This window comes from Pyrgilauda ruficollis, unplaced genomic scaffold, assembly GCF_017590135.1.
Source record: "Pyrgilauda ruficollis isolate IOZ18807 unplaced genomic scaffold, ASM1759013v1 scaffold2, whole genome shotgun sequence".
Taxonomy (NCBI): Eukaryota; Metazoa; Chordata; class Aves; order Passeriformes; family Passeridae; genus Pyrgilauda; species Pyrgilauda ruficollis.
The window spans coordinates 31,504,441-31,525,975 of NW_024519206.1; the positions used below are offsets into that span (position 1 = coordinate 31,504,441).

At 38.4% G+C, this 21,535-nt stretch overlaps 1 protein-coding gene and 1 long non-coding RNA gene across 3 annotated transcripts in view; one reads left to right on the top strand and one right to left on the bottom strand.

Annotated features, from left to right (window-relative positions):
• INHBA (inhibin subunit beta A) lies at window positions 1-19,658 on the top strand. 2 transcript variants are annotated; one of them, XM_041466598.1, is made up of 3 exons: window positions 1-65; window positions 2,716-3,237; window positions 14,287-19,658. In XM_041466598.1, exons 2-3 carry the CDS (start codon window positions 2,850-2,852, stop codon window positions 15,171-15,173), a joined length of 1,275 nt encoding a protein of 424 aa, XP_041322532.1. In that variant the 5' UTR covers window positions 1-65; window positions 2,716-2,849; the 3' UTR covers window positions 15,174-19,658. The 2 variants fall into 2 exon arrangements, with proteins under 2 accessions (XP_041322532.1, XP_041322531.1); XM_041466597.1 differs by lacking the exon at window positions 1-65 and having other exon boundaries at window positions 2,445-3,237.
• Window positions 14,417-21,535, bottom strand: part of LOC121353073 — a 15,040-nt gene continuing 7,921 nt past the window's right edge. Inside the window, exons 5-6 of the long non-coding RNA XR_005955032.1 lie at window positions 18,382-18,431; window positions 14,417-14,486 (exon numbers count right to left, since the gene is read on the bottom strand). This is a non-coding gene — a long non-coding RNA (uncharacterized LOC121353073). The remainder of the gene's footprint in view (window positions 14,487-18,381; window positions 18,432-21,535) is intronic.

A 21,535-nucleotide genomic window follows, 5' to 3' on the forward strand; every position in this document is an offset into this window, starting at 1 on the left:
GACGAACTTCAGCAATTCTTAAAGCACAATACAGCAGTCTCCTTCTGAGAGTCAGGACTAGAGAGGTAAAACTTTCAATCAGCTTTTTTTCTTTCAAACTGAAACTTTTAATTCCTGTGCATGCTGTTGCATACTCTTAGGGTTACATTGAATGAATGCATGTACAGAATTTTGCAGCTCAGGTAATTTGTAGAAAGAGTCTGAGCCACCATTACTGTATATATTCAAACACATTTCTGTATCTATTTTTGTACATATATGTATATAAATGTAAGTACAAATAAACCATGTATCAGCGGTATTGGTATCTCTTTTAGAAAGCAGTGGTTTTTAGAAAGTTATGCTCTAACATTAAATCTGTCATCATCATGGCATGCAAGTAAAATATGCTATACCTCTATGTAATAGAGATTGTATGCGGTAACTGTACCTGTAGTATATAGCAAGCAACATATACCCCACAGCAAGAACTCAGACATACTTATCTGCATTTTATTTTGATTTATGCCGCTCCCTTACTTTTCATCAGACACTGTTAGGATAGGTGCTATATTAGAACTATATATAACTCCTTTAATTATGTCATCTGTTAGTACATCTAATCATGAATGCATATTTTCATCTGAAATTATTTTTTCATCCAATTAAACTTTTAGTTCTATTTCAAGCTGACTTTCAGACTTCGTATAATTACAGACTTTGGGCTGTTCACAAGATCCAAGAAAATTCGATGTATTATAGTGAGGTTTGTGTTACAAAGATGTGTTTATAAGAATGGCTGCAGGGTTTATAATGCTGACAGACCTGTAAGTGTAACAGTATATAACAGTACAGTAACTGAGGTCAGTAAAACACAGATGAGGCGGTATTGTGGATGCCTTATAACAGTAAAAACCTTATAAAAGATCTTAATTGAAAAGGACTAGCAATATATAACATTTGTAAGACTTTGGCTGATTGTTCAATTACTTCTGTATGTTTCTTTTACTCTACCTATAATTCCTTGTCTGTCTCTTAGCCCATGTGTCTGTAGTCATCTCATGGAAATTAGAGACCTTTCAATGCTTATATTTATAAATTACTCCTTTTCCACGAAATTGTGAAATACAATGGTTGACAGTAATATACTGAGAGTGGAATATTTGGTGGGTAGGAGGTAAGCTCATCTGCGAAGACAAAGGTGTGGTAGAGAGAGAATGAAAGGAATGAAAAGAAAGAGGGTAAACGCTAAAAAAGAAGAAGCTGCTCTGAGAAAATAGGTACAAGATAATGCCTGAAAGGGAAGAATCTCAATATTATACAGTTATAGCTGTTATTTTTCCATTATCAAATTCAAATGTAAGCGAGTTTGTAAACTTCAACTTTGCTGTGTAAGGAACAGAACAGAGAGAATAGAGAATGTACAGGCAACCTGAAGCCATGGCAGTGGCACAGGGAATGCCTTCTCACTGCATAGCAAAGCCCTCTCCAGCACAAACTGACAAGAGGCTACCAGCACTGGTTGAAATTTCTTCTAGTGCTTTAGATTTCTTTTAATTTCCAATGTCCTATTCTAATATTATGATTGCTCTCTGTGATTTAAATGAATGAAGTAATAAGTGCCTTCTAACAACAATGGGCCAAATGTAGAAGATCTTACTCAGCCTTCACTCAGACAGAATTATTATTGGCATCGATGAGGGATTTGCCTGAGTCAGAAGCAAGTATGATTTGGCCAGATGACATGTAACACTTCACATTCAAAGCATTTTTCAGGCATTGCTTGATTAACCCCAAACCTAAATATATCTACCCAAGAACTTCCAGGCACAGACTAGCATAGAAGTAGGGCTATTATATGGCACTACCATGTCATGTCACATATATGTACCAACTCCTGCTTAGGCTTTCAGTGCCTGTTTTGCATATTGCAGCTGGGGAGTGTATCATGTATTATAGAGCCCTCCAAACAACAGTGCTATTTTGTGCCTGTCAGACCTTTTGCCAGTGTTGATAACCCTCAGCATTTAGAAGTGAGCAGAAAAGATTTTTTTTTTCCTTCTACTCCAGGCAGAAAAATGTTCTGTTCAAAATATTCAGAACCCCTGCCCTCATTCCCATCTCATTCACAAGCTATTTAACAGCTCCTGCTACCCCTAACAATACCAGGCAGGACCAAGAGCAAGGTGCTCGTTAAAGATTTCACTCTTTTCATTCATTCATGTTTCCTCTGTTTAGTTAAGCCAGTGATACTGTTGAAGGAATAAAACAAACAAAACAAAACAAAAAGAAAGGAAAAAAAGGGGGGGGAATTACAGCTGGGGGGGGGGAGGGGTCAAGCAGAGAGGAAAAAAAAAGGAAAAAAAAAAGCGCAAATTTACAGGAATGAGAAGATCTTTTAGAAAGGGGGGAGGGAAGGAACCACGAGTAGTGACATTTGAAGAGAGGTGTGTGTTAGGGGAGCAATGAGCATAAGGAAGCCAGCCTGCCTGTTCCTCCCCCTTCCTAATCATAGCCTTTACTCACAGACAAAACTCCCTCCCTCTCTCATTCACTCACTCACTTTAGGCCAATCCGTCCTCTCTCTCTCTCTCCCTCTCTCTGTGTCTCTCTCCTACTCTGAGACAGAGTCAGAACTCTTCTCCCTGACAGCCACAAACATCTACAGCACTTATTGCATTCAGAGAGGGAACCTGCAAACAAAACTTCACAGAAAACTTTTGGTTCTTGTTCCAGAGAATTTGCTGAAGAGAAGGAAAAACAAACAAACAAACAAACAAACTAAACCAGCCCCCAAAAAAACTGTTCGTGAAGGGGGAGGAAAAGCAGGGCCTTTTAAAAAGGGAATCACAACAACTTTTGCTGCCAGGATGCCTTTGCTTTGGAAGAGAGGATTTCTGTTGGTGCTTTGCTGGATTATAGTGAGGAGTTCCCCAACCCCAGGATCCGAGGGGCACAGCTCAGTCACTGACTGTCCATCATGTGCCCTTGCCACGCTCTCAAAGGATGTGCCCAGCTCACAGCCTGAGATGGTGGAAGCAGTAAAGAAGCACATACTGAACATGTTGCACTTGAGGGACAGACCTAATATCACCCAGCCAGTGCCCAAGGCAGCACTTTTAAATGCCATCAAAAAACTCCACGTGGGAAAGGTGGGAGAGGATGGTTATGTGGAAATAGAGGATGATGTTGGAAGAAGAGCCGAAATGAATGAAGTTGTGGAGCAAACCTCAGAAATCATCACTTTTGCAGAATCAGGTGAGTGCTTGAAAAAAAAAACCTGTAAAATATCCTTTGTGCCCTAAGTGAAAAATATCCTTTCTGCCAAAACTGCAATTAATTTATTTTCTTCTCCTCAGCAGTAATGTTTTCTGCAAGGTTGTAGGATGAGACTTGGGGGAAGGGAGAAGGAGGAATGGGATGGGGGGGTAAGACTCTGAAGGAATTTGATTTTTCTGACTTAGTCTTGGCTGCAGATTACACTTGCTAAGTACAGTCAGTCACACAGGGAGGAAGCTCTCTAACCAATCTTGAGCATAAAGTCAGGCTGCAGCAGGGTCCTCCAAACTCTGCCTGTAAATACAGAGTACTTGCAGTAAAGGGCTGGATTGCAGAGTTGATGGTAAAAGAAAAAAGCCTGTAGCCTTTTGGGGAGTTTATGAAGACAGAAAGTGAACTGCAAACTACTTCAAAAACAGCCCTTTCATGTAAAAATTATAGTGGAAGTTATAAAATCAGATGAAGCAGCTTTAAGTTTTAGAAGTGAGATGGCTTTTTTGTGGGTTTTTTCCCTTCCTTTTTTTTTTTTTTTTTTTTTTTTTTTTTTTTTTTTTTTTTTTTAATTTAACACAGCATCTTCGGCAATAAAGAGTTGCAGGGACTGTCAGATGACTTCAATAGAACTGGACAAGTTGCTGTAGCTGATCCAATTTGTAATGCAGACTTCTGCATACTGGAAAAAAGATTCTGTTCCTAAAACACTCCTGCCAAAAATGCAACCTTGGTAGGGTGTATTTTGAACTCTTTCACAGTTCTTTTCCCCCTAACTTCTAGGCAGTAAGAGCTCAGAATATATGTATTTAGTAAGTAAAGTCTTAAGGCTCACAAAAACTGCCCATAGGAAACAGCTCTAAAGTTGTACTTTGCTGTCTTGTTCCTACATGAATAGGACAAGAACCCATTTTAATTCAATGTATGTGTATCTGCACATAAATCTGTTAGTGTATGTGGGTATGCTAATGCATGCATCAATAGCAGTTACTTGCAATAAGTCTATCATCTAACTAACAGCAACTTTTTATGATGCTGTCTAGCCAAAGCATTTTTCCTGTTGCCAAGACGGTTTTAAAAGAATGTCATTGTTTTGTTTGGTACAGCATATGGTAGGCAAAGTATGCAAAGAAACTCCAAGCATTTTTGTTTAAAAGTTTGCTGCAGCGGTATAAACAATCAAGACAACACTCAGAGTTTCCAGTCCTGAAAACCTGTTGACTCAGATGTTCTGATTGCAGGGAAGCCATGCACAAGAAGTGTGCATGCTTTTTAAGTGCAGACATTCCTGCTGGCTGTCTGATTTCCAACTGTACAAGGAGCCCTTGCCTTTGGAGTCCTTATATATGTCAATATACATATTATCAGTTCTTTCAGCATGAGAGCTCAGGCTTTTCAGTTTTCCCATCCCCTCCACTTCAGAAAGCAGGGAGAAGGTGTCAGTGCCAGAGGTCGTTAGAAGCAGGGGTAGCTCGACATTAGTTTAGAAATGAATTTATAAAAGCAAGGAAACCTCTAAGCTATCTCTGAGTCGGATTTCCCACCTGGTTTTCAGCAGCTCGCTCTGAGCACAGTGGAACACATATGGCATGAACAGTGGTTTCTCTTTACTGTGTGCGTCGCAATAATTTGTAAACACATTATTGTCTCTCCTGAGCTCTGACACAAAGGAATTTGGAATTTGATATATGCCTACTCTGTGCAATACCCTCCAACGGCGGCTCCCGAAGCCATTGGCTCTTGCGGTCACGTGAGCAGCAAAAATCATGCCATTGCCCGCATACTGGCCAATCATCCTGCCACCGATCCCCCGCCACCAGCCACCAGCACTGTCACTCAGCTTGATTTACATAGCGTTGTCCTACTGCTGCTGCTAAATTACTTGAAGAGGACTTACGCTATGGAGCTGCAGGACAGGGGCATCCACTGTATTCTCATGCCTTCTTCTCCCTGCCACAGTTCTCTTCCTTCATACTATGACAATCCTGAAAGCCCAGGCAGGAGAGCTGCTCTGTCAATTTTTTCCATACCTGCTGCCTTTCCATACCTCTTTGATTTGGGACAAGGGAGGGACTATTAGCAAGGTAAAAACTGAGCTCTGGTTTGGGCTTATAATGGAAATGATAAATCCACTCTGTGGAGTAACTTCAGATTACTGAAGCATATTCTTCATCTACAACCATTCATCTGGTCACTTGCCAACATCAGAGGATCTACCACATTTTACAGGTGTCAATGCTGCAACAACTTAAGTAAACCCTTTTTGAGATCCTGTCCTCTTGTGCACTGGCAGTTATTCCTATCAAATATTAAACCATATTTTTTTAATGTAAAGGAAAGTGAGGCAAAAAACAAAGGCAAGTGACATGTCATATAGGAAGTATGAGTTAAAAAGACAGGAATAGAATATAGCCACAGGGACGGTCTCCACTTTTCATTCTGTGGAAACTGGGAATAGCATGAAGTTTAAACACCAAGCAGGAGAACACAGCCATGTTCTGCTCACAGCCAGGTTAATGTGTTTCCTGCTTTTAATGTCAAACTCACTCTGCCTCAATAGAGAGCAATAAGAAATCAATGAAAATTAATGAAAACGTCTCATATTGTACAAAAAAAAATTTCAACAAAAAGCAAAATAAGACTTAGCCTTCTTGTTTCTTTGGGTATGGCTTCACATAAACAAGCCTTTCCCCATGTCTTTCAGATGCCACATTTACTACTTGCCTTTATAAAAAAATAGCATTTTCATCTTTCATCAGCCATATTCTCAAACATACAAAGAAATTGAGTGAATGAACAAGGGCACCCTGTGCATGCAGCTCTCTCTTGAGACCGCTGTTTTCTAAAATAGACCACAATTCAAACAAACACAGACTTCAGACAATTAGAGGGGAAATAAATGCAGTAAACTTGTCTGAAGAACAGGTGTAGTTATGTCCAGGAAATCAGCAAAATAGTTGGCAGGTAGTTTTCACAGCTAACAAATCCAGACAGATCTCTGCAAAACTAATGACTGTGAGTATTGGGCAAAAGTTACAAATGCACCCTACTGTCCTTTGGCACTCTTACAAGTAAAACATGAAAATCACTTTCTACTTGCATATCAAAATAAGATTACAAACGTTGATTAGTTCTGCTGTAAGGGAACTTTGTGTTACTTCAAAGTCTTAAAAATAGTTTTTTGAGGAGAGGGGTCATATAATTTTGTGACAAGAGAATCCAACAGTTTCAACAACAGAGATACTCAATACTTATAAATATGATTGGCTACTAATTCATTCATTATTTTAAGTAGACAGCTTATTTGGCAGTTCTGGGATTCTGCCAACTGATCCTGGCAACTAAACTACCAATGAAATGGGTTGCTGACATCAGCCCCTGAGAAGGTGACAGGAATTATCAGATGGAAATATGGAAAGTGAAAGATTTACCTTCAGGAGAAATTCCAGGGGGAAAAAAAGAGAAGTCTGCCAGCTATTTAAACCACTTCCATTGTTTTGTACCACTTCATACAGAATTCCAGGTGAACTGACTTGATCAGGTGATGCCTACTTTCATGTGCAGAGGGATACATGTATGTATATATTCATGTCTTTTCCCAGAAGATACCTACCCTATACAGGCAAGATGGCAGTTCAGGAGGGAAAAAAAAAAAAACCAAAGGATGTGTCGCTTATGTATTTTGAATGATTTCGACAATTTTCTTTTGAAAATAACTGTATTTAAGGGTACAAATATTCATGCTGAATAAAGAACGGCCACGAGAGGGCACACTCCAAAGGCTTTTTCCTCCCCACGAGGCAACCTTCCGCACACTTATTTTACCTAACTGGATTCTGAATCCCAGAGATCTTTATGCTTATCTGTCGCTGCTCTGAGTGGGAATCGTTTCTCTCTTCTAGTTTATTTAAAAGGCAAGGATTCACTGTAGTGAAAAGCTGCAAGGAAAATAATGCAGGAAGGAAATAGGAAATAGGTAGAGGAGTAAAAGATGGATGCTAGAAGTGCTGGAAATCTGGAGAGATCAGAAAATATAAATATTATTTTTTTACAAGATACTGAGGAATGTGACCATGAATCATCCTATGAGATGATTTGCTCACATCATTTTTTTAATGCTGTCTCCTCGGCTTTTAGAAAACAAGCCTATTTTCCCTTGTTTTTTTCTTCCCTCCTGCTCCCCCTTCCCCCCAGCATACCAAATCAAAGATTTCAATTTTAGCAAATGAAAGCAAACTGCTTCCAGAAGAGGAAAGCCATTCTGTATTGATCTGTTTCTCTGTATCAAAAATGTGAGAATTAAGAGGGGTTGGTTGGTTTAAAGAAAAACCTGAGAAGGCACAGATTAATCTAGGGAGGTGGGAACCAGTTTAGAAAAACATACCTGAGAAACAGAAAGTACAGTACCTGTCCATCTCTATGTAGCCAGGCCCACAGTTTTGTGTGCTAGTAGGGAATATCTGAATATGGATTTGCCTATATGTGTGTGTAAGCACACATACGTCCTTACGTGCAGGTGTACCAGGGCAGACACGCTCGTATCCCTGTGCCTGCACCCATACCATTCCTGCAGACAAGGATGTACATTCATATGTTTTCCTCTGTGCAGGATATATCTACCTTGCGTACATGTAAGTGATTCATGCTGAGGAATTCTTATATCTGTATCTATATATAGAGATATGCCTATGAGAAGGCAATCTCATTTAATGCAACAGAGCTTTGCAACGTTGATATAGGATTGAAGCTTAGTTTACTGGAAGAAACTCTGTTATTCACTTCAGTGGGCCTGGGATTTGGGCCTTAGTGCTCAGAAATTAAATATTTTAATGAAAACAAACAGGCAGTCTCTGATCCACTTAATTTTAGAATTTACAGCAGATAATTACAAGCATGCACAAAAAAATTGCTCTCAAAAAAAAAAAAAAAGAAAAAAAAAAAGAGATGTAGCCTTGGGATTGTTTTTACTGGTGCAAACGATCCTAAACTTTGCTTGAGCTATTTTAGATGTAAATGAAGAAATCAAATAAAAGAAAAAAAAAAAAACTTCAACCAAACAAACACCTTTTTTGTTTCTAAATATTTGAAGCCATGTGGGGGAAGGGCTTTCAATTTGGAAAGAACTCAAAGCTGTGGATGTAAAGTGCTTCCTAACAAAATAGCAGAGGAGAGTCAAGGTTCACCAGAACTGAATTATTTCACATTCTGAATGACCTTGTCAATGCCTCTTTGGGTTAACTTTTCAAGAAAAGGTATTTAAATAAAGTCGCTGCTGCTTTTTTTTCCCCTCCATGAACACTCAGGGAATAGGTTTCTTTCCTGATCTTCTTTTTTGGTTTATTTTTCTCTTACAACAAAACCTCCCTTTTCTGGCAGCTAATGGTAAGTGAGCATGAAGATAAAGTATTAATTATGCTATAATTTCTTCTCCCACTGTAAGAGGCAACAATAAGGGAGCAGGAATGAAAGTATGCAACCTGGATGACCAGTCACATATGATGGATAATGAATAATCAGAATAAATTGTTTGCCAGTGATCCATAGGCTGAAATGCATTCACAGAAATGGCCACTGTCTAACTGTGGCAATAGGAGATGTGTAATCATCAGTCTGCCTAGGGGATAATTACCAGACGATATCACTAAATTCTCTGAATAAATTCTACGCTGCAAAGAATTAATCTAATTCCAGTGGTCACTTATTAGTAAACATTTTGAGCAATTATCTCTCAATAACCATGCTCTTCTCTTCACTCTCTTTAGAGGAACCTTTCTAGTAACCTATTTTTTTTCTGTCTCCTGGGGAACGGAAATGAGAAGTGAAGGAAAGGATGCTTTTGAATGTAATTACAGATTGGCATGCAGTACAAATTCCCCCAAATCTAAACATAGGCAGTAGTAAAGTTAGCAACTAAAAAAGGAAAAAAAAGCTTGCATTGTATGGAAAAACAGTTCACTTACAGTATAATGTAAAAACGTTTCAAAATTAAGCACCGGTAAAGCATAGATATTTAAAGCGACAACACCTTCTTACACAGTGAGAATTTTTCAAAGGAAAATAAATCCTGTGTATTAAAAGAAATTAAGAACAAGCCACATTATAATGTCACAAAGAATAAATACTTTTATTATGAAAGAAAAAACCTTAATAATTCAACAGAATATAGGTTAAAAAAAAATCGCATTTTACTCAGAAGAAGATACTCTCAATTGTATAGCTTCAACCCCACCTAGTATATGTATATAGCTTGAACTAACAGGGGCTTGATCTTGAATCCTGCTTCAAATTGCAAATAATCGAACTTAAACTGCATAGTTAAAGCCAACCATCCTGAAGAAAGGATTCTTAGCCTCAGAGGAAGAGCACACTGGACCTGCAGATTCCTGCTGGAGCACAGCATCAGCTACCTCATGCAGGGCTGCCCCTCCAGTTCCCCTGTGCCTGGGCCCTCAGGGGCTCTGCCAGTCTCTCCACGGGCTACTATGCCATGCCCATCACCTCGTGCTGCTTGGGAGCAGGTGCTGACTGCAGAGTCCTGTGCAAGCCCTGGCCAGCCCTTCCAGAGGTGGAGAGGAAGGTACCTGTGCAGGCTTCCCTTTGCTTGCATGTTCAGGTTTCTCTCCTAAAAAGGTACATGAGCACTAGTGAAGAGAAAAACAGATATGCGTAAACTCCCATGCTATATATACCGCTACACTTTCTTTCCATTCAGTAACTCCTTCCATTAAAGCTTTTACCATATATGCACTACTTAGAGCTCGTATTTTTAACCACTTCTCACATCATTTGCTTGTGTCACTTGCCCCACTAGACTGCTCCTTTGGCATCACAGCCCTCCTTCTGGAAGGGACTTTGCTCAGAAGGAAAGCAGAGAGGTGGCCTCTCCAAAGTTTTGGGAAAGGGAAATGAGGAAAAGCAATGAAAAGGAGCCCAAAGTAATCCCTTGTCTCCTTTTTCAGCTGCCTTCTGCTACAATAACAATCCAGGCTGTTGACACTGCTGCTTATATGAGCATGGAAGTGATGAAGGCATTATCACTGTTGGGCTGTGGGTCTTTCCTCAGCAGTCAGGCAGGAGGAGCAGGATGATTACAAATGGAAAAAGACCCTTGCAAATCAGCCATGGCAAATGCAAAGGCAGGAAAAAGGGTAAACAAAATGCAATTATGGAAGTGATACCATCCCCAAATTTCAGGATTCTCCCTTTTACCTTCAGTTTGATGAACAGTATATATTTCCAAAGCTTTGATAATGACCATTAATTCAGACCTAAAAAGAAAGACTGCTAAATCCCTAAGAAATATCTGGAGAAATTTGGAGAAATTTAAGTATAGATTTTTTTGGGTTTGGGTGGTTTGTTTGTTTGTTTGTTTGTTTTGGTTTTTGGTTTTTGGTTTTTTTTTTTTTTTTTTTTTGTCTCAGAACACTTGAAGAATTTATTTTATTGTAGCACTGAACCTTTTGGAAACAAAGATCCTGTTATAAAGGGAATGTGTAACCATAATAAGCCAGATCCTAGGGTCTCAATTAGATTTTAGAACAGGCCAAACTCTGATTTCAAAATGAGCTTGTCTGAGAACAGTGACCTCTTAAAAACTGCAGGATTCATACCATTTGTGCTGTGTGATCGTAACAAACTAGTTGTGAATGTGGAGAGAATTCAGAAAAGCTTCGTTTTTTCCTAATGTGAAAGCATGCTTTTTATCCTCAACCTTGCACCATTCTCAGTCTCCTTCTAAAAAGACCTATGAAAGGGAAAGTGTTTTTTAATTGCTATAAAACCTTTTATTAGCTATGCAGGTTTCAGGATTTTGTTTCATTCAGAAATATTAGGCTCAGATAAGCTTCCTGAATCTTTTTTCTTTAGACTCTTAATCCACCATTTGTTTCTGAAAATGTAGCTAACAACATCCAGAGAGGCTGTTATTGTAGCTAACAACCGACAAGGAGGCTGTTATCCCTGTATAAGGACATGTCTTAGGCTACCTTCTTCAAGCTCACTTCCCTTAAGTAAAGAAAAAGCAAGTACTCGTGTACTTTCACCATACTGTTCAAACATTTTTAGTAATGAGGAAGAATCCTACTTTCACACATAGAGGAGCATTTGAAAAGCATTTTAAGAGGGTTCTTGAGGTCCTGTTTCTTTCATGTAATATTTGTCCAAAAGACTGCTTGCATCACTACGCTTCTGGCCAGTGCAAAAGGTAAATGTGAATATTTGCTGTTGCAGATATGTCATTTCATAAATATTTTCATCCCACTAGGATGGAAATAGCAGAATGTGAAATACCGTGCACTAACACTTAGCAGCACTAGGTTATTCTGTAATTCAGGGCTGCCTGGCTTTTCAGATTAGACGGGTCATACAGCTTCTTCCACTGTTGAGCTAGGTCTGCACACCCTATCTGCTTTCTCCAGAGCAGATGACCAGACCAGCTTTTTTGTCCATGTCCAGCACAGATGAGCTTCTCCTGCACCCAGCACAGTTGATCTGCTCATGCACAGAACCCCTGTTAGTGCCAGAACTGCTGTCTGTGCCCAGCTTGGTTTCTAAAGAATGCAATATATGTATGGCAATTCCCAGTAATTCATGCTTATTCCACACAGAAGTCTGTTAGCTCTGGGGAAAGAGAGCAGCTGGGAAGAGGCTGCTGGTGCCAGAAGACCTTCTGCAGCTTTATCTAAACCACCTCTTTTTTCCACCAATGTTTGCTTGAATAGAGGCGGCAAGCAGAATGGGTTGGATGGAGAGTCTTGGCTGGCAGCAACCCACTCTTGGCACATCACCTGCCTTCAGGTTCCCTTTGAGTCCAGGACCCCCTCAGAAAGGATTTACCAGGACTGGAAAGGGATCACCTAAAGTTAGAGACTTACTTTAGAGGGAGAGTCAGGGTGAATAAGGCCAGAGGCTGGCTGGTTCTCACAGCCCTTAGAAGTATCCATTCTCATAGAGAATTCTCCGTAACACCCTGTGTACAAGGCAACCAGCCTTTTGGACTTCCTTTGGACTGGAGGTATGTCACTGTACAACTCCTCATGCTCTGAAACGGAGTCAGGAGTGAGATTGGTGTCTATTACCTGACCTCTGCTCAAACACAGTTGGCAGCTTTGACATAGTTTTATTACCAGAATGAAAAAAAAACAGCATTAGCCATTCAGTCATTATTGAATGAATCAATTAAAAAATAATAGAAAAAGAGTACTTTCATCATGCCTCACAGTACTGGTCAGCTTGCTCTGTCTTTTTTATAATCTACTTCCTTTTCTAAAGCACAATCCCGCTGGTTCATGTAGCTCCCTGAGAAATTAATGTAACTCTACTCTGAAGACTGGCATCAGCCGTCTATGAGAGGCAGTTAACACAAACCATGTGTTTCCATATCTCAGTGACAGTTAAAGTCTACAATTTCACACTCTCACTTAGAGGGAAAACAAAAACAAAACACTATGCCCTTTGGACACTGTAATTCAGAAATGTCTCTCTCTTTGACCTGGGAATGCCACGAGGGAAAGCTGAATGTGTCAGTGCTAGTACTTCACAGAGACGAAAAGCAACAGGTAGCTCAAGGGGCAGAACGGCCTGCCTACAAACTTCAGAAATCAGCAACTCTTGAATTTGCAACTGAACATAAGGTAGATGTCTCTTGTGATTTTGCTCCAGTTCTTTCTCACCTGAGAATGGGAGAAGAGGGAAATGGTCAGGGAGCCCACAGCGGTGAATTCAGTTGCAGTGGGAAGTGAGAAGAGCCTTGCTACAGAGAGGGCAACTTTTCCTGTGTGTGTCCTGCTACTTCTGTTTAATCACCACTTTCTGGTCTTAGGCTGCAAAGTTATGGTTCACTGACAAGAAGAATTGCTGCACAGAAAATGTGGTAAACAACTATGGATATCTCAAGAATAATATTAATGACAAATTGATAATTATGAATACTGTTTCTTTCTTACTAAAGCCAGATATCTGTACATTGCAAATCTGTGACCCCAGTCCACCCTGGCCTCCATGCTGAGAAGGAACAAAAGACATCATCAGGGCTTTTTTCTTTGTCAAGAAAATAGAAAAGTACCTCTCTTGAAAAAATCATACCACCACCCCCCAGCTAATTCATTCTCTCTTAACTTCTTCATGCTCTAGTGATCAAATCATTAAACAGCCCTCATTATTCATTCCAGCTTCTGCCAGGGATATGAGCTCTGTATCCGAGAAACACCTCCTCACCATCACAATCATCACAATGACATCTCAGCAAGTTGATACAATTATGCCAGGGAACCATCCCCATAATTATACAGTTCTTTAGCTCATTTCTCAGTGTATTCACCATTACTATAATCACAGCAAGTACAGTGTGTTAAATTAGGAACAGGATCTACAGCTAACATCTAACAGGATGAAAAGTCTGCCTGCTGCAATTCTTCAATTCTTTACAATATAACTCTGCAAACTTCTTAAAGTGGAGGTTCATATTTTAGCACGTGTTTGTTTTTGAAACAATAGATATTTACAACTCATTTTAAGATGCAAATGAAGGATGAATTTTTATGGAGGGAGAAAGTGTAAACCTCTTCCCTACAGAATTTTCAAAGTATTGCTAAAGAACTGGGAGCACTGGACCTTATTTCCTAACCAGATATTAGGTGTAGATTTTTATGCATATGGTACATATGGATAAAGCATTTTTGCCTTTCAGCTCACAGTGAACACAAAGACAGCTTAAGCAAACTTTGGCAGCCACTGATGTTTATTTGCCATGAGATCCTTTACATTAATTACATTAATCCTTTACATTGTTACTATGAAAAATGCTCTGGCTAAAATATCAGGCAAATGTATACTTTTCTAAAAAGAGAATTTTCACAAAATACAAACTAAGGAGGGGGTAAAGAAAGGTTAGAACAAATGATCCATAAAAATTTAAAGAACCAAATAGAAAACCTAAGGCACTTCATGCCTATGGAAAAAGTAACAGAAGTCTCTTTAACAAAATGCAAGCAGACATACTAACAAGTTCTTCCTGTCTATTTCCATTTACCAAATCAGGCACAGCCAAGAAAATGTTGCACTTTGAGATTTCCAAGGAAGGCAGTGAATTATCGGTGGTGGAGCATGCTGAAGTGTGGCTCTTCCTGAAGGTCTCCAAGGCCAACCGGAGCAGGACAAAAGTCACCATCCGCCTGTTTCAACAGCAGCGGCAGCCAAAAGGCAATTCTGAAGGAGCAGAAGATACAGAGGATGGGGGGCTGAAAGGCGAAAAGAGTGAGACTTTGATTTCAGAAAAGGCAGTGGACACCCGTAAGAGCACTTGGCACATCTTCCCTGTCTCCAGCAGTGTCCAGAGACTCCTGGACCAAGGCAAGAGCTCTTTGGATGTGAGGATTGCCTGTGACCTGTGTCAAGAGACTGGAGCCAACCTGGTGCTATTGGGCAAGAAGAAGAAAAAGGAAGATGATGGGGAAGGGAAAGAAAAGGAAGCTGGAGAATTCACAGGAGAAGAGGAGAAGGAGCAATCACATCGGCCCTTCTTGATGATGCTTGCCCGGCACTCAGAGGATCGCCAGCACAGGCGGCGGAGACGAGGCCTGGAATGTGATGGCAAGGTCAACATATGCTGCAAGAAGCAGTTCTTTGTCAGCTTCAAGGACATAGGATGGAGTGACTGGATCATTGCTCCTACAGGTTATCATGCCAACTACTGCGAAGGAGAGTGTCCCAGCCATATAGCAGGCACATCTGGTTCATCATTATCTTTCCACTCCACTGTCATCAACCACTACCGCATGCGGGGCCATAGCCCCTTTGCCAACCTCAAATCATGTTGTGTGCCCACCAAGCTCCGGCCTATGTCCATGCTCTACTACGATGATGGCCAGAACATCATTAAGAAAGACATACAGAATATGATTGTGGAGGAGTGTGGCTGTTCGTAGATGCTAGTGTGCACAAAGACCCTTCTTGTTAAGTAGAAAATGTATCAAAAGCCCAAGAAGAGGAAAGACCAGACATGGTATAATCTTTTTTGAGTGAAACAATCATCAGAAATACAAGCTAAAACAGAAGACAGCAAGAAAGGGGAGAGAGAGAAAAAGAAGGAAAAAAAGACTTATGGAGGATCAGAAAACACTTCACCTACAAAAAAGGAAGAAAACATCATGAAGCCGGGCTTGAATAAGATAGATCTAAATGGTGGTATGGATTGGGGATTTCCCCTTCCTTTCAGTAGGCTCCTTATCTTGTTACATAGTATACTAAATATTAGTTACTACTAGGGGAAGGGAGTTCTGTTCCCTCCCTTAGTTACCCATCAGGTCAAGCCATGGTAGTAGCTCATCTAACCCGCAGAAATTTGGACAAAGTCCACAAGGTCAATGAAAAGCCATGTGTATGATCACTGCAGTCACTGGCGCTTTCCCCCCACATTTACACAGCAACTGAGTAGGTGTGTAGTGTTTGTGTTTGTATATATATGGCTATGTATTTATATACATGTCTCTATACATACAGACACAATACACATACATATACTTAACATTGATCAAGGGTCAATTGTGTGCAGGTGTGTACACTTTCATCTTCTGCACTACATTTACAAAAAAAAAAAAAAAGAAAAAAAGGAAAAAAGAAAAATAAAGAAAAAAAAACAGAACAAAAAATTAATGAAAGAATAAGTTACATTCTGTAAAGGTGCTTACAATGTTAGAACTATGCAACCTAGATGGTTTGAAACTGTTTACCTGCGAGAGAAAGAAAAAAAAAAAGAGAGACTTTTTTTTTTTTAATGGAAGTAACTTGTTTTAAAAAAAAAAAATCTTTGGTGAGAGATACTTGAAAGGAACATGTTTGTCCAGTTACTGGAGTCAAACATTTCTATATTTTGTAAAAAAAATTTTTAATCGTTTACTATTTGCACTACAATGGTGTCTGACCTGTCTAATCCTTATTTAACAAATATTTGCAAGGGAGGGTGGTTGGGTGTGGGAGGGGTTGAGAGCTGCACTTATTGTGAGCTATACAAGAACTGCTACAGCACACAAAATAGCTATTTTTATTATTATAATAATTATTATTATTTTGTACCTTAAAATGAATAGACACATACACCAAAGACATTTGTGCAAGCCTCTATAAAGTCTGTTTGTGGTTGGTACCATTCATCTGTAATGAGTTAGGGTTTGAATTAAGTCAGTGGGTTGATTACATTCAGGCTAGAATATCTGTTAACCAGTTAAATTCAAATAGTGCCCTCAACAAAAAATCGCCATTTGAAGTAAGCCCAGAAAATCCCTGGGATTTGGATTCAAAGTGCTTGGATCTAAGGTCCATCTGAGCATAATCATACTGTTTTGTATGTACAACACTAAACTTGGCCCTGATGCACAGTAAATGTGCATTGTAGGGAAACAACTTTGTCCAAGGGATATACATATATATGTATATATTTCTGTATGTATATATGTATGTATACACAAGTTATAAGCACTTCTGGCTTCATTTTACTGTTTTTAAAACAATGAATGTTTGTGTGCAAAGCACAGTATTTTATAAATTTTTTGTTCCTTACTGCCAAGTGGGAGGCTACATGTTCAAAATGGTATTTGTGCAAAAGAAACCTAAAGTGCTGGTATTTGTGGAAGAGAAACCTAAAGTGCTGGTATACACTTAAAAATTGTTGATGAAAATTGCAAGCAGCCTTGGGCCCTGTCCACCATTGCTCCTACAAATATACAGAAAATGGCAATTGTGGTTGGATTTCTGTTTGAAATACAGTCTTTGCTGAAATACTGGCTTTCTCAACCACCATCCTCTAGCATGACAACTCTTAATGGGTTTGTGTGTTACCTGTAAGACCTAATTTTCAGTGTCAACACCTAACCTGAAGGGTCCAACCCGTAGGGCATAGGTAGATAGTCGTTGTTTTTTAAAATTTTTTTGCTGTCATACTTAAAAGAATGTTAAACTTACATTTGTCTTTGGGTAGGGGGAGATGATAAGAGGGAACGGGAGAAACCTTTAGGCCCTGTTTACACTGAGTTTGATAACCCTGACCCTGAAGCTTCAGACTCTAATAGGTTTGCTGAACCAAGCCCCAGTTAGCTGCCTTCTGATGGGACAGTCTTCTAAATGCCTCTCCTGGAAAGAAGTACTAACACGGCTCTCCATCTTGTCGAGAGCACCGTCTGTCAAAAAAAAAGAAAAAAAAAAGAAAAATAAAAAAAAGAAAAAAGATAGCACAATATAACCCAGTCACACTGGCTAGGGATAGTGTGTTAGCACCTTCATGGCGAGAACCATGTTTAAACAGTGTAATCAGGGCCTTCATTTTTTGTCAGCCAAAACTGTTTGTGTGTGCATGTGTGTGTGTGTGTGTTCTCTGTGTGTGCATATGTATGTGCGCATGGGCGCATGTCCGTATTTGTATGTATCTATAGAGATAAAAATGAAAAGGGAAAAAAAAGAAAAAAAAGAAAGAAAAAAAATAGCCCTTTCCTCTGTTGAATAGATATCAACATACATGCGTATAGTTGTTTTCTATCTAATTTATTCCACAATATTTAGATTGCATAGTACAGCTAATGGGTTATACATTTATGTACTTTTTATACAACACAGTTTTTTTACGGACTTGTTTGCAATTTGCAAAAAAAGAAAAGTTGAAAAAATATAATTGGTTAAACACTAAATTTGTCACTAAAGTGTTCTGTGATATTGTAAAATATCAAGGCTTTCTGATTTAAATTATTTGCAGAAGATTGTCGGGTTTTTGTGTTTTCTTCCTGGGGAAAGGGAGGGATTCCAAATGCTAGTAGGAAAATTATCAGGAAAAAAAAAGAAAAGATGCACAACTAATTTATCTTTAGAACTTTAACGAAGTTCTTGGCCCTGCTTATTTGAAGCATGTGGCAGAATTTCTGTCAATTTTTCTAGAAGCAGAGCCAGCTTTTGGAGCAGCAGGAGCAGGGACACAGTCTGTGAGAGTTGTTGAGGATACCATTTAGTTCACAGGTCTTTGTACTTGGCCTTAAAACTGGGTGCCCCAGAACTCTTATTTATATCATCAGATGTCCCAGAATGGTTATTCGTGTCAACAGGCCTTTTGATGTCAGCTGGCCTCGTAAGAAGATCAGTAAAACTACTTACATGAGTAAAGTTGTGCCAGGGTGAATCACAGGTTCCTTCTGCTGTGGGCACTGTCAAGGGAGAGAAAGGATTCTGAGTGAATGGCACCACAGCCAACACTGTTTAATCCAATTATTTGAATGAGGCTGTTTGCATCACTGTGGCACTCTGAACACAGCTGTAAGGGAAACAGGTCAGATGGCTCACACTGATAAAATTTATTCTCAACAGTGATTAGTCAGAGAGTATTGGAGACGTGAAATCCCTGAACCTTCCCCTAGATGACAATGGCAAAACTCCCATTGGCTGCTAGCAAAGTAGGTTTAGAAAAACTCGTGGTTTTTCTGACTAAAGGAGAAAGACCCTTTAAAAAATAATTCTGATCCTGAATTTGATAGCAGATTTAATGTGATGAATAGGGATTGGCCTGAAAAACACGAAAATAGCCTGTGACAACTTCCAAGTGAGGAAAGAAAATAGGATTTTAGATATTGTGAGCATGTTTCATGATAGCTACACCAAAAACAGAATAAAGCTTTCAAATGAAAAAGTAACTGTTCCAAGCCCTACTTTTTAGCTTGCATTTGTATGTGTATACTGGTCACAAATTTTAAAGGTTTCTCCCTCCAATCTCTAGAATCAGTCATGGGGTTTTGATTTGTGGTCAGAGTTATTTAAAGTAGGGGAAATGAAAAACTGTATGATAAAGTAAAATAAGAAATTTGGATGTTAATCAAGACTGAATGATTACAGCAAAATAGCCCATCCCTGATAATTTGATTTAATTAAATCTGCATGCACTTAAAATAGCATTAGAAATTGTTACCATATTTAAGCAGTTGTTCTAGGGCATGCAGCCTTAAAAATTACTTCTCCTTTCAGGTATTACTGTACCAAAAAAGAAGAAAGGCTCTTAACTACTAACACATTCCTTTCCATATAACCTACTTACTGTTTGTATTGAAAATACATTTTCAGTATATATTTAATCACAGAAATGTATTTGTTTAGTACCTCCATAATCTTATTGCTTGAAAGCTGACCACATTTGGTCTTTTCACATCTCCATGTCAGATGTTCACTGGTCACAAAGCCTAAGAAACTGGCATAAGTGCATGCTAAGATGTTTCTTTGGGAGGGCTGAATGTATTTTTATCCTTTAGATTTAGCAAAAGGAAATGCTTACAGATGCTTGTAATTATTATGCACTCATATGGTATAGTACCCAAAACTGTAGAATTAAATGAAATGGGAGTTTTGTCATTGACTTCAATAGAAAGAGTCTCCTACAAAATCACTGCAAAATAGGGTTCCATTGTATATACCTCCTTTTTTTTTTTTTTTTTTTTTTTTTTTTTTTTTTTTTTTTTTTTGTATTTAGTTGAGAATTAAGCTGTCAAGTTCATTTAACAGTGACACCACAAGACCATGTAGAGGCTAGCAGCAATATCTCTTAGGTAGAGAACTTCAGGCATCTGTAAAATTTATGTGCAAAATTAAAAACTGACAGACTATAGTTACTCATGTGGAATTGTGCCTTACTCTGTAAGCAATGCCATTGATTTTCAGAGGGTCTCCTTTCCTAGAAAGTTACCAGTCAACATCAATAAATTGAGAAAAATCTATTTCTGAAGTATAGGTAGATACAATGGAAATTATTAAGTTCTTTAAGTTAAACCTCATGTCAATAGTGTACATCAATATAAGAACCAGATGCTAATCCCTTTCCTTACACTGAAAAAAGCTTTACTCCCCCATATGCTCTCACTGCATTACATGTGGAGTAAAATGTTTTCAGCATGAGTAAATAAAATCATAATTTGATCTTCTGTGAACAACTAGAAGCAGGTTTTCATGGGCCGAAACAAGCAGCACTTCTGTGTTTTATAGCTATTTATTTTTTGAGATATAATGAATCTGTTAATTCTCAATGGGTTTCTTTGTATTTAAATACTTTCAAAAACAATACATTGACAATGGGTTGAAGATATATATATACACATATATATATACTCTATATGTATGTATATATATATCTTCATAATAATATGTATATATAAAATATAATACAATTTAATATGACATAGCATATTATATATTATGTTATATTACATTGAATTGTATTATATATATACATATTATATATATGTCTACAGTATATATATATACACACACAACTATATATATGTATATACATATATATAAATTATGAAAGCCAAGATATTATGAAGCCTATTTTGTTTTTATCATTTTGTGTTTTGTTGTTGATATTATTATTATTGTTATTATTATTATTTTGCATACTACATGCAGTGCTTTAACCAATGTCTGTTTGGCTAATGTAATTAAAGTTGTTAATTTATATGAGTACATTTCAACTACGTCAATGGTTTCTTAATATTTATTGTGTAGAAGGACTGGTATTTTTTTTATTTACATTATGTTTAAAGAGGTAACAGTTTGATATGTTCTCATTTGTTTATATTAGAAGTTATTTATTTTCACGGCATTCCGTCTGGTATTTTGATATTTGGAAGGCATGCTACCTATATTTTGTACAGTTAGTGGGCAGTATTCAGCAGCTCCCAGTAGATTTTTAGGCCCTATATTAAGTAAAAGACTTATTTGGGCTTTTTATTTTAGATTTTTCCTATTGGTTTGCCAGGACCACTCAGTGCACTTATTGCCAGACACTCTGCCTGCGTGACCAATTTATTCCTACTGTATTTACCCAGGACAGAGGACAAAAACCACCTCTGGTGTAAGTCCAGTGACTTCAGTGAAGTTATACCAGAGATGTATTTGGCTCACAGAGAAAATGCTTGTGCAAATCAATGCAAAGAAAAGGCAGAAAGAAAGAGTCTTTGCATTTGGAATGGGATTTCAACATGTTAAAAATGTTTGGATCAGCTGTTACTTTATTTTACTTTGTTCTTTTTGTTATTTTGCTCTTTCTTATACAACAGCAGCAACAATACAAGTGAAATAAATAAAGGGAGTTTCACCAAGCCTTGTGTAATTGTTCCTTACTATGCATTCCTAGCTGGGAAATTCATGGGAACTTGGGAAAAAATGCCTCTTTGCACTGAACAGTATTATATCCTTCTCTTCACTGTGAATATGTTAAATGGATATTTGAATTCATGGCCCAACAAGTAATGGAATTTTAGGTTGT